Genomic DNA, 15,785 nt, shown 5'->3' with positions numbered 1-15,785 from the left:
CTTTTGGTGTTGAATGGACCATTCTTCTTTCATAATCTTTTAACAGAGCATTACATCTTTAATTTTCTCTTTTTCTTGACTGAAAAAATCCCTAATTTGTTTTTTGTTTTTTTAAACAGTAACGGCGTCTAAGGATGATTTGGAGTCAGGAAAGAATCCCTAATTTTCTTTGCTTCTTGAGATTGACGTGGCTTCCTCGACTATTTTCACTGAGGTTTCTCGCTTCAATTGGAATGTTCTATAGCTCCGTTCAAATTCGTATAAAAAAAGTACTGAATTATTTGTTGTTTGTAGGTTTTTTCAAATGGATTTTTTTTTTCTGTGGGATTTATACGAATATTTTGGGTTTGTTTGGTTTTGCTGCCCTGACCTTGCTGATGAGTGGTCATGTAAGGTTATTAAAACTTTTTAAATTTTTGGGTTTTGCTGTAATTAATTAAAAATTTGATAAAGACATTATTTATTTCGTGGAATTCTTTTTAAAGATTAGAATTTGTTTTGTCTCACATTTGATGATTTGGGTGTTGAGCAGCAATACATTGATGATAATCTCTTTATAAAAAGGAACCATTTTTTATGATGAGAACAGAAGAGTTGCCACAATGCTCGAGGTCACCAACCCCAGGATTGGAGCTGCTTCAACTTGAAAAAAGGTTAATTATTTTATAAAATAAGTTCCAATTTCTTAGTAGCTTGGCTTAACAGTAAATTCCAAGTGAATTTATGTTGTTTATAGAATGCATATGAGTTTTCATGTGTATCGTTCCTTCAATACCTCTATATGGTTACAAATGATTGAAGATAATCTATACATTTCAGTTGAAGTTTACTTTTATTTTTGAAATTTTTTATTTTTATTTTTATTTTTTAAATTTTAGTTGAAATCAATAAAAATGAACATTTTTATGTTAAAATAATAATATATATATATATATATGTGAATTTTCATGTAACTCTTTCTTTACATAATTACCAATTGAAGGTGATTTGAGATCATGTAACATTTCCTCGCCGGAACGAAGATCGCCGTCGCTCAGAGCTGTGTTTCATGAAACAACTTTATCTCTTGCCAATTTTGTGTACCCACTTTTTATTAATGATGGTTGGTGCTTGCTTGCAATCCAATTTGGTGCTATAAAGTTTTGCGTTTTACAATTTGTCCATGCTTAAACCTCTTTCAATTTTCCAATTCTGTGTAAATCTTGCAGGTCAGGACGACACACCTATCTGGGCAATGTTGGGATGTCTAGGCTTGGGTGGAGACGTGGACTTATGGAAGAGGTGAAGTAGCTTAGCTCTATCTCATTAGCTCTCATCTGTTCTATTAATGCTAAGATCAATAGTAAAAAGTTCTATTGGTTTTATAATCAAAGATACATATATTATATAAACAGAGGATATATCATTAATTTCTTGATGTAAACAATGATAATTTGAAGAACCATTTAAAGTATTTTCGTAATCGCATACTTAAACTTAAATGTGATATATTCGTTTAGTAATTTTTTTTATACAGTGATAATACTCAAGTATAATTTATAACATATATATTTTGATGTACATGAAACAATGAAAAAAAAACCCTAATTAATATGATTATGGGGGTTTTGTTTTATATCAAAATATTGCAGCAGAAGTCACACTTTGAAGAGTTCATCTTAATATATTTTCAATTTATAAACTAATCTTAATTTGTCTTCAATTTCTTTTAGAAATAAGAATCTCGATTTCAATTTTATTTTAAGAATTCATATACTTACCTTTCTTTTACAGATTCCTGAAGCTCATGATAAGCCTTCCTCTTTAGATATAGATATATCTTCATTTAATGCACTTAGATGCTTTAATTTTTTGAACAATTTGTATGTGTAGAGTAATGAACTCTATCATTGGCATCAATGGCATTCAAAGACATCTATCTAATGAATGACTGAAAGCATGAATATAATATGCATTTTCTTTGTCATTTCAACGTAGTGATAAGCTAGGTTTAAGCGTTGAATTGGGTTCCTTTAATTATGTCATCTACTGATCTCATAATATTCTCACCTATAATGAAGCAGCGAAAAAATAACATGTACAAGTATTTTGTTTTATTTTTTACCAATATGTGTGTTTAGCAAAAGTCCCAGCTCTCTTCACACAGTAATGTGCGTATCTAATCATTTATTTTTAAATACAACTGTCTTATCTTAAAGTGCCAATTGCTACTGAATGGCCAAGTGGGTTTCTTTATCCTAAGAATTTTGTTTTCTGCAATTTCTTTTGGATTCTCTTTTTTTGTTTGTTTTGTTCGATAATTTTCCTCTTAGTTAGGCTGACTATTTTCTTTTGGGTTCTATTTGTGAATTATTGTCGCCTCTTCAGCTATCGAGGCCACCATTTTTTAGGTATTTTTCTAATCTCTCATTTGTTTACCCAATTCTACTTTTGGATTTGATGTTGTGATGATGTGTAATAATGTTTAGTATTCTTTAATTTTATTTGAATTTGGGAAATCAAATTATCCAATGGAAATAAACTGTTACTTTACATCAAGTTTAGAATGATAACTTTGAATGCCCACGTTATGATTAATGCCTCTATTAGTTCATTCGAATTTGATGTTCTCTCATTTGGTCAAGAAGTATATACAATTGTCTTTATACTTAAGAGAAATTAAGTACATTGGACAACATCATTCGTCCTCTTTGTTTTTTTAATTACTTTTTTAATCTATTTTTCCCCTCAATTTTTTTGCCATGCCCTTTCATTTGGTTTTTTTTTATTTTCCTACAGGTTTTCATTTGAAAGGAAAATATTGCATTCGTATGAATTCTGCGTTGCTGCTCAGGTCTATGATTTTTTTTTTACCCTTGCTCAGGCAGTACTTTCTTTTCACTGCATATTGATATTAACTTTTTGTTTGGAAATGCCTCTGTTTTTCTTTCACTTGCTGAAAATATCTTTGCCAAAATTTTCAGGCCTTTTCTTTGTGTTTTCTTATCTTCCTCTTTCTTTGTCCAATTATAAAGCAGTTCTTCGTTTTTGTAAAGACCTTTTCTTTGTCCAATTATGCCTAACCCAACTATTTCTAATTTAAATGCACTCCTTTTATCGCACATTGTATCTGATAGAGCAGATGAAAAACAGATTATACATATAATAAAATAAAAAAACTCCATCTTACCTTTGGTTGTGTCCCCCATTTGTTTACTTATATGTTCTATTGTGTCTTCATCAAATTAATCACAGCAAATTATTACATCATCATCGTAACGGTTATAAGTGATTTATTGTTTTTGTTTTTTACATACACATTTGTTTTTTACTGTTGTTGCTAGTGATTTATTTGAACTTCTGACTCTATCTAATTAGTATCGCTGAGATATATTTGATGTATGACTGAAGTTTGAAAAATGGGTTGGTTTCAATACACTTATTTTAGTCTTATTGCATCTGATAGAACAGATGAAAATAGAGGGAAACAAAAATTTCTTTTGCACCTTCAGGATCACAAATGAACTCTATCTCAGTTTTACTTATATGTCCCCATTTTGTTTTCTTATATTTCCGCACTAACAACTCTTTTTTTTTTTTTCCAGAATTTGTAGGAACTAGCTGAAACCGTAAACCTCAACATAATGAAGATGAAGATGAGCCGGAACAAGTGAAGTAGGAAAATTTAGATTCTGTAACATGTTCATAGTCTATCTAAATATTTCGAATAATGAGCATTTTATCTTTTGATCACTGGAATGTGATGCTCATTTACCTTCTCAAACACCAGACATGTAAATATTGATTTATAAAACTTATTTATATATTAATTAATGGTATTGTCTTAAACGGTGTTCTTAAAACCCGCAGCAAAGCGCGGGCATTCATGCTTGTGTAAGCAAAAAGCCAAAAGTAATTTTGACGTGCCACCCAAGTAATGGGTACACAGTTATAAGTATGGTTAATCATTTATAAACGGTTATGGGTATGAGTATAACCGTTTATGCAATTACTCAACGATTATGCGGGTATGATAAACAATTATGGGTAAATAACCACGGTTATCCGTCCGTCATAACCGTTGTCCATCCCTAACAACTCCCGGAACCGCCATCAGCACCACCATTCACCGCCTTCTGTCCTCCCAGCAGCAACCCCAAAACTAGAAGCACAGCTGCACAAAGTAGCCTGAGAAAATCCATGGCAGATTGATGATTACAACACCACTTGGATTTAAATTGGCACAAAAGTGTTTACAGTGACCGACAACAAAAATATCGTTGTGACGGTATCCCAATTACTCGACGTAGTTTTTAGCTTTTACGCATGACAGTACGTCATCGGATTGGATTGCATGGAAGATCTTCTTCATGGACAGACCAAAACATGTTTGTTTGTAGCAAGTTGGAACCTCTTTGTCATAAAGTTGGTTTTTGGGAAAAGAAGATAAGAGTGACGTCATGGTGCACCACATTTATCATTCACAACAGAGATGTGGATGGGTAATGTAATTTTTCTTTCCAGCAAGGATGTTTAAGATTTTTCAAGTCCCGTCATTGAGATTGATATCTCTCTTAATTTTGGTTCCTGACAATGAAAATCAATATAAGTGGTTTCTAAATTTGTCCATCGTAAAATAATTTTGGTCAATTTGTGAGAAATTTGTCAATATCCTCGTTAAACTATTACGTGAACGACCACGTGAGTATTTTTGTCAAACCAATCCCTTCACTTAACAAGGATATTGACAAATTTTCCATGAAATAACCAAAATGATTTACGATATACAAACTTAGATATCACTTCAATCGCTTTTCTTTTTCAAAGACCAAATAAATGAGCTATGTCAATTTCATGAACCATTTTTTCTAAAAAAAATCAATTTTGAATGCGAGTGATTAAGAATATTTATCCATAACCATTTGAGTTCATGTGTTCAACAAGTGGTATTCGCTCGTTTCACTCTATATTTCACTCAACTGAGTCGACTTGCAAAATGAGAATTTTTTAATGCTAAATAACAATTATCTAAACATTTCCTCTTTGTTTTTGGCCCTCTCTCTCTCTCTCTCTCTCTCTCTCTCTCTCTAAAGTATTTGGAGGGAAGAAATTCAGAGGGTAAAAATGGAAACTTTGAAAAAAATTTGAAACAAAAAGTTAACTTTCTCAGCTGAATGCTGATTGCAGTTGATATAATTTACATTTTTAAATGTTCGTCGATCAGCAAATATACATTGAAATTGAATTGTAAACTATTGCATTAATATTTTGATGAAGTTTTCTTTCTTTTATTTGAAAGAAAGAATATTTTGATGAAGTTTTCTTTCTTTTATTGGAAAGAAATCTTAGTATAGAAGGTAAAAAGGAATCAGAAACCAAAAGCTAAAATGGTACAACCTGGTGCGGCTTTCACAGATGCTGCTCGAATTTCGGATGCTTCAATCCTAGCCAAAACGTTTCTGGAAGGTAAGCTAGAACTTGAGAACCCTATGATTTCAACAGATGCCGAAAAAGTTGCACTTCCTAACACAATGGCAGCTTGTGTAGTTGACGCGAACTCCATGAAGTTCGCACGGATGAAGAAGGGAGTATAACTGTTGGAAGCCTCTTGCTCTCCTCAAGATCAGGAAAATCGATGGTATAGTGAAGTCCGCGGCTCTCATGCCTAGCAAGGGCGCTGCTCACCACCAGTTTTGCACAACAGAAGAAGTTTCTCATTTCGCAAGCCTCGAGCCCCACCATTGTCGGTTCCCATCCCATCTGAAATAAGTAGTCCTCCCACTTATCCTCCAGAACACAAATCTTTTGCTTTGCTGTTTCAAGCCTTGTTGTAGAACGTACAATTCCAACATACTTCCACATTATCGATTGCACTTCTTTTCTTACTTCCCTTGTCATTGCCAAAATTTTTTCGATGGCATTGCTCTCGAGTGAGACAGGCACGGCTGGTCTGGCCCACCAATCTGAAGTGCTGAAGTCGAGGCTAGAGCACTTCATGTGTTCAATTGAGGGGTGGACCGCTCTTCGTGCGAAAACTAGTGCTTCAAGCAATGAGTTACTAGCAAGACGGTTGGCTCCATGCAATCCCGTGCAAGCAACTTCACCTGCCACGAACAGGCCCTGCACATTTGTCTCTCCCTGGAGTCCAGCACGGACTCCCCCACACATATAGTGAGCAGCAGGAACAACGGGAATTGGCTGGCGAGTTATGTCCAAGCCGTACTTAAGGCACTCGGCTGCTATGTTGGGGAAGTGTGAGAGGATTTTTTCTCTGGGCTTGTGACTTATATCAAGTAGCACGTACTTCTCATTTCGCTTTTTAAGCTGGTCATCTATGCATCTTGCCACCACATCCCTCGGAGCAAGTTCTGCTCGTTCATCATAGAGTGGCATGAACCTTTCCATGTCTAAATTGTACAGGATGCCTCCATCACCCCTGACAGCTTCAGTAATGAGAAATGCATTTTCTCGAGCCTTGGTAGGTTGGACGGGAAGGCCCTCGTCAGCTAAGGCCGTAGGATGGAACTGAACAAATCTGTAGAGAAAACCAGAACCATAAAACCATAAAACGGGTGTTAGCTAACAATCTCAAGAGTCTATAACATAACACTTAACAACCATGTAGCTTAAACATTGCTTTCGCCCGTGGAAGACCATTCGAAAACTAATTTCCAGTCTGGGCGACGACACAGCGTTATGTTTAGTCAATTGTGGAAGAAAACCTTGTCAGCTGAAATGTTGTGAAATCAAGGCGTAAATGTCTTATTCAAATCTTTGGAACCTTTCGACTGTCTCACATGATCATTATACCTATATTAGTACTACTCATTGATTACTCAACATTTGAAGCAATACAGTATTTTCTCCCAAAAACATTTCAAAGTAGTGAATAGTGATAGATGTTTACTTACTCCATGTTGGAAATCACAGCTTGAGCTCGATGGGCCATAGCAATTCCATCCCCTGTGGCTACCTACAAGATATAATCAAGAACAATCAGACCGAGAAGAGGTCATAACTCTGACCATAATTTTCCATCTCTTAATACTTAGATAAGCAATTGCATCTTATCGTACGATATAAGGAAACAACAATTACAGGGGCACTTCAAAACATGAGGTACCAGAGGATTTGTAGTTGTTGGATAGATTTGTCCAGCCCCACCTGACGCAAGTAAAGTCACCTTTGAGATAAACCGTATCACCTGAAAGTACGAAATAAGGCAAGTTAGAACTTAAACAAGGAAATATGTTTCCATTAGCGAACAAGGCAGGGAAGATGAGAAGATGATGATTGTATAAATATCTTTTAGCAAACTATTGCCCTCTAAAACTTAGAGACTATGTGGTGAATTATAATCACCTCTTGTGTTTCCGTATTTAAAGTGTCAACGCCAAGACAAACTGTATCAGAACCATCCTGCATTGCCAGAAATCATCTTTCTGTTAGCAAAAAGGGAGAAGTATTCACAGACTTCCATCAATTAGTTAACCAATATCCAATCAGACTTTCATACAAACAAAACATTAGAAAAAATTAAACCTGACAAGTTAGCAAATCTATCGCAAGATGGTGTTCAAACATGAAGATCTTAGGATCCTTAAGAACGGCCTCCAACAGTGCCCTTTCAATCTCCCTTCCAGTCATATCAGCAGCATGAACAATCCTGTGATGAGAGTGACCTCCCTCTCTTGCTAGGTGCAAGTTTCCATCCTCCCCGTGATCAAAGGATGCCCCCATTGCAATTAATTCTCTAATTCTTTCAGGTCCTTCTGTACACACAACCTGGACAAAATATCAAACCTGAGAAAAAAGCACGAACAAGTACATACACACACCTACTGACAACAATCAATTATTATCTAAAACTTATTAGTTCTATAACATACTCTGACAGTCTCCTCGTCACAGAGATAGGCCCCTGCTACAATGGTGTCCTGGACATGACTCTCCACAGAATCTGATAGGGAAAGAACAGCACTAACACCACCTTGAGCATAGTTTGTATTGCTCTCATGAGGTTCAGCCTTGGTAATCACGGCTACAGATCCATGTTTTGCCACTTCAAGGGCATAGCGGAGCCCGGCAACTCCACTACCAATGACAGCAAAATCAAAAAACTTGGTGGAGTCATCTCTCAAGCTCGATGAAGTGACTGTTCTTAAGGTCTTTGAGTTCTCGTTAATTGGAGATGGGGAAAAGTTACATCTTTGGATCTGCAAGAACTTTGATACCCCGTGTGACCTGGAAAAATGTGGACAAAAGTGTAAGCATGGCATTAGACAACCAAAATCTAGATGGCGGAAGAGCAGTTCCAACAGCTTCAAAGTGAAGCAAAAGACTTATATATAGATTATAAACAGGATCAAGGCAGTAACCAAATACCATGAAAAGTCTTTCTGTATGCATCCACTAAATGCAACACTGGCAATCCAACAAGTCCTTCTACAACCTTGTCCCTTGACGTCTCTCACTCTACAGTGGAGTCTGCCACTTCCCGCGGGTATACAAGTTGCCATTGCAATCCTCCTGTGGGTTTACTAGATTAAGGGACGAAAACCATATTAGCCATCTTAACTAGGAATCTGCATGTTGTTGAATTAATGAATACAAGAAAAATCACACACAACACAATGACACGTCCTGATTATCATAGATGCCCGAAGTTACGAAAATGAGGTTCCAATCTCAAAACCAATTCGCGATTGGGGGAATGACCCAACTCCTTATAAGCCCTTGAGATGTTTCTTAACTTTTCGACACACGAAAATCTACAGATTCATCAGCAAAGATTTAATAGAGAACACAAGAACATCACCAAGGTTGAAACTTTTTACATCCCATTTGGTATCTATCCAAAAACTAGTAGAAAAACTAAGTGCAATAAAAGAAAAGAAACAAAACATATGGATTAAGCACAAGTAACTGAAAACATAACAAAACCCAAATTCAAAAACCCACCAAAAAGTTTAAAATTTTATACAAAAACAAATCCACCGAAAATTGAAGAACCCATTGAAGGCATTGAATCAAACAGTTGAGCTGCATACTTACAGAGATTGTTCTGACCAAGTATTTCAGCCACTAGTTTCTAAATCTGGGCGTTGCTGGGTTTCAATGAATGAACCTATAAACCCAATGAGGAGAGGAGAGAAATATATATGTGTGTGTAAAGCAAACATATGTGAGATTTTGGCGATTGGAAATTTGGAAGAAAGAAAGTGGAAAGAATCCCTACATTCGGTAGACGACGCCGCGCCCAAAGGTTGAAGCTTTATTTATTTTTTTGCAGCTAGAGAAGCATCGTGGAACTTCGCGCCATACTTTCCTTACGCCTCTCTTTTTTCCTACTGTTTTTTTGTTTTTTTTTTTTCGTCCTTGACTGTTAATTGTTTTTGTCCTCTTATTAACTGTTGGAGTTAGGTGATTCTTGGCATACACAATTAATCATAAAGTGTCGTCGGTTAAGTGGTTAACAATAATTACTCCACTTGTGAAGTTATGTGTATAATTTTATTGTAAGTTTTGATCAAAATTGTAATTATATTATGAAATGTGTCCGCCTCTTTGAACTTTAGTTCAAATACCACTTCATAAGTTCATATGCTATGTACGATATTTAAATCTATGACATCTCAATTACAAGTAAAAAGAATAATACTAAACCATAATTCTAAGTGGTTTTACGAATGATTCAATTGCTTCGGTTATATTTTTTTTTACTTTTATTTTTAAGTTATATGAATTTCCGTTCTCTCGTTGTAGTTAAGTAAACAAATTCTGAGTTTACGGAAATTATTTTTCACTAGAAAACTTGGGTAATGGTAGCACATGGCGGTGTTGTCCATCCAAAAGCTGAGGAGCCAGTTGGTCAACTTGAGGCCTAAGCTTTGGTCAAAAGGGCATGTAGGAAAGAAAAGAGGTTCTTGGCATATTCATGAGAATTTTGAGGCCTAAGCTTTGGTCAAAAGGGCATATAGGAAAGAAGAGAGGTTCTTGGTATATTCATGAGAATTTTGAGTCACTAGAGCATAATCTTGAAAAAAGGGCAAAATACCCAATTGGGTGAGTAGGGGTTTTCTCATTTATGTTGACATGTGTATGTGAATTAAGTCGGTTTGTGAGAGTATTATGTCGCTTTTATGCATTTAAGTTCAAGTTTCTCTTACTAGAGCATAATCTTGAAAAAAGTGCAAAATACCCAATTGGGTGGGTGGGGTCTTCTCATTTATGTTGACATGTGTATGTGAGTTAAGTCGATTTATGAAAGCATTGTGTCCTTTTTATGCATTTAAGTTCGAGTTTCTCTTCATTTTTTAACGTATTTTTCCTTTGTACTCTTTTATGTGTGCATTTTTATTTTTTTGGGTTTTTAAGCCATGCGGAAGTCAATCATACAATTGCGTGTCCCATGTGTTTGACATGTAAGCATGTTAACATAAATTTTCATGATAAACATTTTCATGATAAACTCGAGGACCAAATCTAATGAATATTTAATTCAGAGACCAAAGCTACAGTTCAGTTATAATTCAAGGACCATTACTCTAATTTCTCCTTTTTTTTTTGTTTAGTTTTTTAGTCTGGGCCTTCATTAGAGCCCAAACAAATGGAAAAGTGAGCATTGGGCTTTCAAGCGATTGGCCCACTTGAGGGTTGAGGGGTGCCACCTGGACCTGCCACGCAATCAGTAGCGTTGAACCGGTCATCGACATTTGGGCCTAGGCCTCTGCAGCCTGGAGTGCAGATTTACGCGGGCGCGGTTTCATAATTTTATTTTTATTTCTTTTTTTTTTTTACATCGGCAGCTGCCGGAGGACGCAGAGATGGGGAACTTGCTGGACAAGGAACCACCGCCGCCCATGGTGCTCGTCCCGCCGCTCTTCGACTACCCTCCGCTCGCGGCCCGCACCAGGTTTTTCCCTAACTCCCGCCCCCTCTACGGTCCTCTCCCCATCGCATTATTGTTCGTTCGATTTTTTACTCTGTTTCTCTCAATCCTGTAACGTTTGAGGTCGTCACTGCTTACTGTGATCGTGCTGCCACTCCTTGTTAAAATTGGCCAGCGTTTGATTATCTGCAGCAATCAAATCGTCGACGAATGCGTTTATTTGATTATTTTAGTGATTATTTTTCTATTTTTTTGGAATTTTTGTGAATAATTTTGATGCAGGATGTTGGAGTCGTCGTATGACTTGTTGTTTGGGAAACTCGCTCTGAAATGTCTGTTTGACGATTACTTTGAACAAGCTCGGCATTTCAGCACATTGATCATGCTGAAGCCCATCGACGATCCTCACGTCGATTTGGTTGCAACTGTATCCTTCATCATCTTGATTTTTAGAAAGTTGATGGTTTGATGCGCAGGGAAATATCTTCGCTTTTTGTTTCCTTAATTAGTTTAGGTTTCAGGACCGCTCGATCACAAACCCGAGGAGAATATAGTTGGAAATGCATTTTTTCGCTGGCAAAGGTACGTTGAAGTAGATTCAGATTCCCATTGTACTTGTACATGAATTGTGTTTTATGCGCGATATCTTGGACGTAAATGTGGTGACGATGACAATTTCTTCGTATTTGTTTGATTGAGCAGTGATGTTGATGATCCTCACACATTCATGGACCTCTTTGTATCGAACACTGATCCGTAAGGATCTCTCTCTGAATTAAAAGAGTGTTGTCTTTTTCTTTTAGTTTTGTCGCGTTTTCATGTTCAGAAACATGACTATTTATGTAGGGAATTGTTATTAGCACTCCAAAAATCTCATTTGGCACTCCAAATTTTCTATAATTAGAAAGAAAAATATACTTGTGATGAGTGTAGAATGAGATTTTAGGAGTATTAATAACAGTTCCCTTTATGTACCTATTCCCATATTTTCTGTCACTTCAGGGTTTTGCAGATGAGAGCCTGTGCTTACTACCCTAGATATGGACTGGGAGCGTTTGGAATTTTCCCAATGTTGCTGAAAAAAAGGTGTGTCGTTTGGAAAACCAAAACCTCCGAGTAGACGTAGTTGGTGCACGTATACATGAAATGTAGAATGTTGACAGAGCTCGTTACTCTTGTAGAATAACTTCTGAAGACTTTGGTGTTATGGGATTGAGATATGGCTCGTCAAACTTGTCAATTGGAGCCACTGTCATGCCCTTCTCCTGTATGTAACCTTGATTTCAATTCTTTCAGTATTCTTGCTCTATGAGTCATACATAACTGATACCTATGTTGTGGACCTGAACATTCAGTTTATTTATATCTATATCATGCCACAGCTAGTGAACTTATCTCGTAAGTTATCAACGCCCCCGATATGAATTGGGAAAAAGAATTAGAAATGTTGCTGGATAAACTCATGTTTGGCTGATGTGTAAATTTTGGGGAATGGCTATTTTATACATTAAGATTGCACTTTTGCATGATTTGAATTTAGAAGGAAGAGAACTTTGGAGTCATCAGTTCTACCTGAACTTTTAAGGCGCATGGCAAACGTTATTTAATGTAATTATCTGTTTATGCAGTGAAAGATGATTGTCCAAGAAGGGCATGGTTGGTGAGCAAGATGGGAAGACTAACAGCTGGGGTGCAGTATGAGCCTGAATGTAAGTCACTCAGATGCCTTAACATTACTGGACTGAATGTGGTTCTTCAGACTGAGATATGTGTTTTTTCCACGGAGAGAAAAATTTCACTCAAGAATGTCATCATCTGTAGTGCAAGATGCTTAAAGAACCAATTTCCCTTATTACTTTCTAGTTTGTAGTTCTTGTTTACATTGGTACGAGCTGTTCTCTATAAATTCAGATTAGGATCTTGGTACACTTTTATTTCAAATTATTATCCTGTTTTAATTGTTTTTAGATGGGAGCAAAGATACTCAAAACTACAAAAATTTAAAGAATTGGAGTGCTGCAATCGGTTATGGAGTGGGATCGAGCAGCCCCTTGAGTCCATCATTCAATTTTGGTCTGGAGTTATCAAGAAGTTCTCAGGTTTGTTTCGTTTAGTTTTGGTAAATTTTGTGAAGTTTAATCGATTCCAAGTCTCGAGTGTTTTATCTGACATTCAATGGTTTTTCGATTACCTCCAATTCTTGAAGTAAATTAGTTTATCTATGCATGGTTTTCTCCCAGTGCTGGATACTTGATAGAATGTTATACAACTTGTGGATCTCAAACATTAACTTTTGTACTGCAGTTCATTGCCTCATTCTACCAACACGTGGTGGTCCAAAGACGGGTATTGTCTATCCCCAGTTTGTTATATGCTACAGAAAATTTCTGTTAAATTAGTTTTTATATTTCAATTAACATGTAGCATACTAATAGGCATTGAACTGCTTTAACTGAACAGGTGAAAAACCCCCTTGAAGAAAATGAAGTGGTTGGAATTACGAATTATATAGATTTTGGCTTTGAATTGCAGACAAGGTAAATAATTAAACTCATGTAATATGCAACAAATTTGGTGATAATTGATTATATTGTGATGCTATTTTAGGGTTGATGATATCAAATCATCAAGCGATGTCCCAGAATCAAACGATGTTCCAGAATCAAGCGATGTACCTAAATCGAGCAATGGACCTAATGTCCAAGATTCCACCTTTCAAGTAGCTGCATCTTGGCAAGCCAATAAGAACTTCATGCTCAAGGTAGCGTATTTGATGCAATCTTGTACTTGCAATATCGGATCATATCAAGTTCATGAAACACTTGTTCTTTATCCATGCAGGGAAAGGTGGGCCCTCTCAGCTCATCGATAGCATTGGCATTTAAATCCTGGTGGAAACCTTCTTTCACATTCAGCGTTTCAGGTATCTCTAATTGGTAGATTTTCATGAGACACATCAGACTAATTGTTGTGACCTAATTATAAACTTAACTGAATGGTGTTGGTATTCAAAGTTTACTAACTCAATACCAAAATAAGTGTTCAAAAGTCTTTACGCACACACCTTTAGACTTTAACACACACCTTTAGACTTTCACACACACCTTTAGACTTTTGCACACACGCACTACTTTCGGCCATTACAGAAGGCTGTCACACTCTGCTTTCGGCCAGTACAGACACATTGACATCTAGCAGCACATAAACATTGACATCAAGTTTTTATTTGAACTTCCAACAAATGGCTCATTAAAACATATGCTACATGTGTAACTAGATCCCTTCTGAAATATGAAGGACCATTAAACCTGTCTTTCTATCTGTCGTCTTGGATTTCGGCCCGAATGACAGTAGCATTGCTTTGATTTTGTTAAATCTTGCTTTGCATCTGAGTGTGAGTGTGTCGAAATATTGGATGAAGTACAACAAACCGATACATTTGCGTTTTGCAGCTACGAGAAATCACATTGTTGGGGAGACAGGTTATGGTTTCGGCCTTCGCGTGGAGAATCTTAGACAAGCCAGGTTCATTCATTTGTTTCAGCCTTTACTTTTTATTTTCCGTAGTTAGATGCGCTCTCATATTTCTAATGCATGTATACACGGTCAATGGTCATTTCATCCCGAAAATGTATGAACTCTTCTCACGCAGAATGCATCGTTTTAACCATTTTGCAGTTATCAAAGAGCTGATCCGAATTTCGTCATGTTGACACCGAATAAGGAGCACCTGGCGGAAGGCATTGTTTGGAAAGCAGGGAAAAGACCGATGCTGCAGTCAGATATAAATGCCGGAAATTTCGACGGCATTCCAAAGGAACTAAGACCCCTGGGGAAAATCTTGTAACTCATCCTCTCTCTGACCTTTTTCCCTTTCAAGAACTGATCAATGCTTATCCGAGCATTCAAAATCTTCGAGTTGAAGCTCGTCTGCGTTTTTCGTAGAAGAGGCGGCTTTAATTTTTGTTGTCTTTGGGGGGTTATAAGAAAATAAAGTAGGAGGTCGGATTCATGCGTCTTGTGAATATGCATGCTGCCTTTTTTGGGGGACTCCTAGCCCTAGGAGACTAATCTAATCAACTGTTTTTAGTTTCGTAATTGCGTTCATAATTCAGGGGTTTACACTAATCATATGTTACCATGTTGGATTTTGAATTCGAGATTCAATCTAATCCGTTGAAGTCATTGAAATTCGCTGTAACTAAAGCGATTGATTGGGATTAGATTGGATTTTAAACGTTTTAGTAGTTTGTTAAGAAAATGGTGTGAAAGTTTGTTAGAACAGGTGTATTGTTGTACATAAACAAAGTGTTTACAATTGTATGTGCAGCCATTCGAGATTGTTTGAGTAGAAAACACTTATACTCTTAAACACTTTTATTAGAAGCATTTTTATTATAAATAAATTTTTTTATCAAAAGTTCCATTGCTTTTCTGGCAACTGCTTCTACATAAGCACTAAGGTCTGGAAACATTTTATTTTATTTTTGCAAAATATGATCAAGTATATTTTATTGTAAGAAACCGTTATTAGCTGGTCTAGAAGCATTTGTAAACAGGAGACTAATTTACATGAAATAGGTTTAGGATTACTCGGCGTTTTAGTTTAATAATGTAATATCATATGAAAACCCTTGAATATTTTTTAGTATTTTATTAGTATTATAATTTTTTTAGTACATTGAAATTTTTATACTAAGAGGAGGGGAGTTCGGCAAAGTCAAACAATAGGTAGCCTAATTTGGTATCGAATTCGCCATCTATGAGATTCGAATCTAAGACCTCTCACTTTCAAGTGATAAAGAATATCACAAGACTCTAGTATTAAGTGACTTTTCAATATTCTAAACATTACGGTGATGATAACTCCTTTCACGTAAATCATTCACTTTACCCGAACGAGAGCATTTTTGCT

General features: G+C 36.3%; 3 protein-coding genes across 6 annotated transcripts; 2 read left to right on the top strand and 1 right to left on the bottom strand.

Annotated features, from left to right (window-relative positions):
- The first annotated feature begins 304 nt into the window (after nt 1-304).
- On the top strand, nt 305-3,659 carry LOC126582503 (uncharacterized). Its single transcript, XM_050246651.1, has 6 exons — nt 305-389; nt 983-1,102; nt 1,209-1,281; nt 2,368-2,390; nt 2,779-2,833; nt 3,594-3,659. The coding sequence occupies exons 1-6, from the start codon at nt 305-307 to the stop codon at nt 3,598-3,600; spliced, it is 363 nt and encodes a 120-aa protein (XP_050102608.1). The 3' UTR covers nt 3,601-3,659.
- A 1,463-nt stretch (nt 3,660-5,122) lies between these two features.
- On the bottom strand, nt 5,123-9,331 carry LOC126583536 (L-aspartate oxidase 2-a, chloroplastic-like). Of its 4 annotated transcripts, none has more exons than XM_050247942.1 (9): nt 9,218-9,331; nt 9,034-9,106; nt 8,365-8,519; nt 7,869-8,223; nt 7,522-7,764; nt 7,342-7,398; nt 7,103-7,183; nt 6,891-6,952; nt 5,123-6,514 (listed from the first exon to the last, which is right to left on the bottom strand). In XM_050247942.1, exons 3-9 carry the CDS (start codon nt 8,496-8,498, stop codon nt 5,503-5,505), a joined length of 1,944 nt encoding a protein of 647 aa, XP_050103899.1. In that variant the 5' UTR covers nt 8,499-8,519; nt 9,034-9,106; nt 9,218-9,331; the 3' UTR covers nt 5,123-5,502. The 4 variants fall into 4 exon arrangements, with proteins under 4 accessions (XP_050103899.1, XP_050103901.1, XP_050103898.1 ...); XM_050247944.1 differs by having other exon boundaries at nt 8,365-8,508; XM_050247941.1 differs by lacking the exon at nt 9,218-9,331 and having other exon boundaries at nt 9,034-9,211.
- Nucleotides 9,332-10,736: 1,405 nt separating this feature from the next.
- LOC126583533 (uncharacterized) lies at nt 10,737-15,076 on the top strand. Its single transcript, XM_050247937.1, has 14 exons — nt 10,737-10,894; nt 11,153-11,297; nt 11,385-11,452; nt 11,573-11,626; nt 11,873-11,956; nt 12,052-12,137; nt 12,499-12,579; nt 12,839-12,969; nt 13,175-13,216; nt 13,331-13,407; nt 13,478-13,631; nt 13,712-13,793; nt 14,323-14,395; nt 14,549-15,076. Exons 1-14 carry the CDS (start codon nt 10,806-10,808, stop codon nt 14,715-14,717), a joined length of 1,335 nt encoding a protein of 444 aa, XP_050103894.1. The 5' UTR covers nt 10,737-10,805; the 3' UTR covers nt 14,718-15,076.
- Nucleotides 15,077-15,785: the final 709 nt, after the last annotated feature.

The sequence above is a fragment of the Malus sylvestris genome, chromosome 9 (assembly GCF_916048215.2).
Source record: "Malus sylvestris chromosome 9, drMalSylv7.2, whole genome shotgun sequence".
Lineage (NCBI taxonomy): Eukaryota > Viridiplantae > Streptophyta > Magnoliopsida > Rosales > Rosaceae > Malus > Malus sylvestris.
This window is presented reverse-complemented; position numbering and strand designations above follow the sequence as displayed.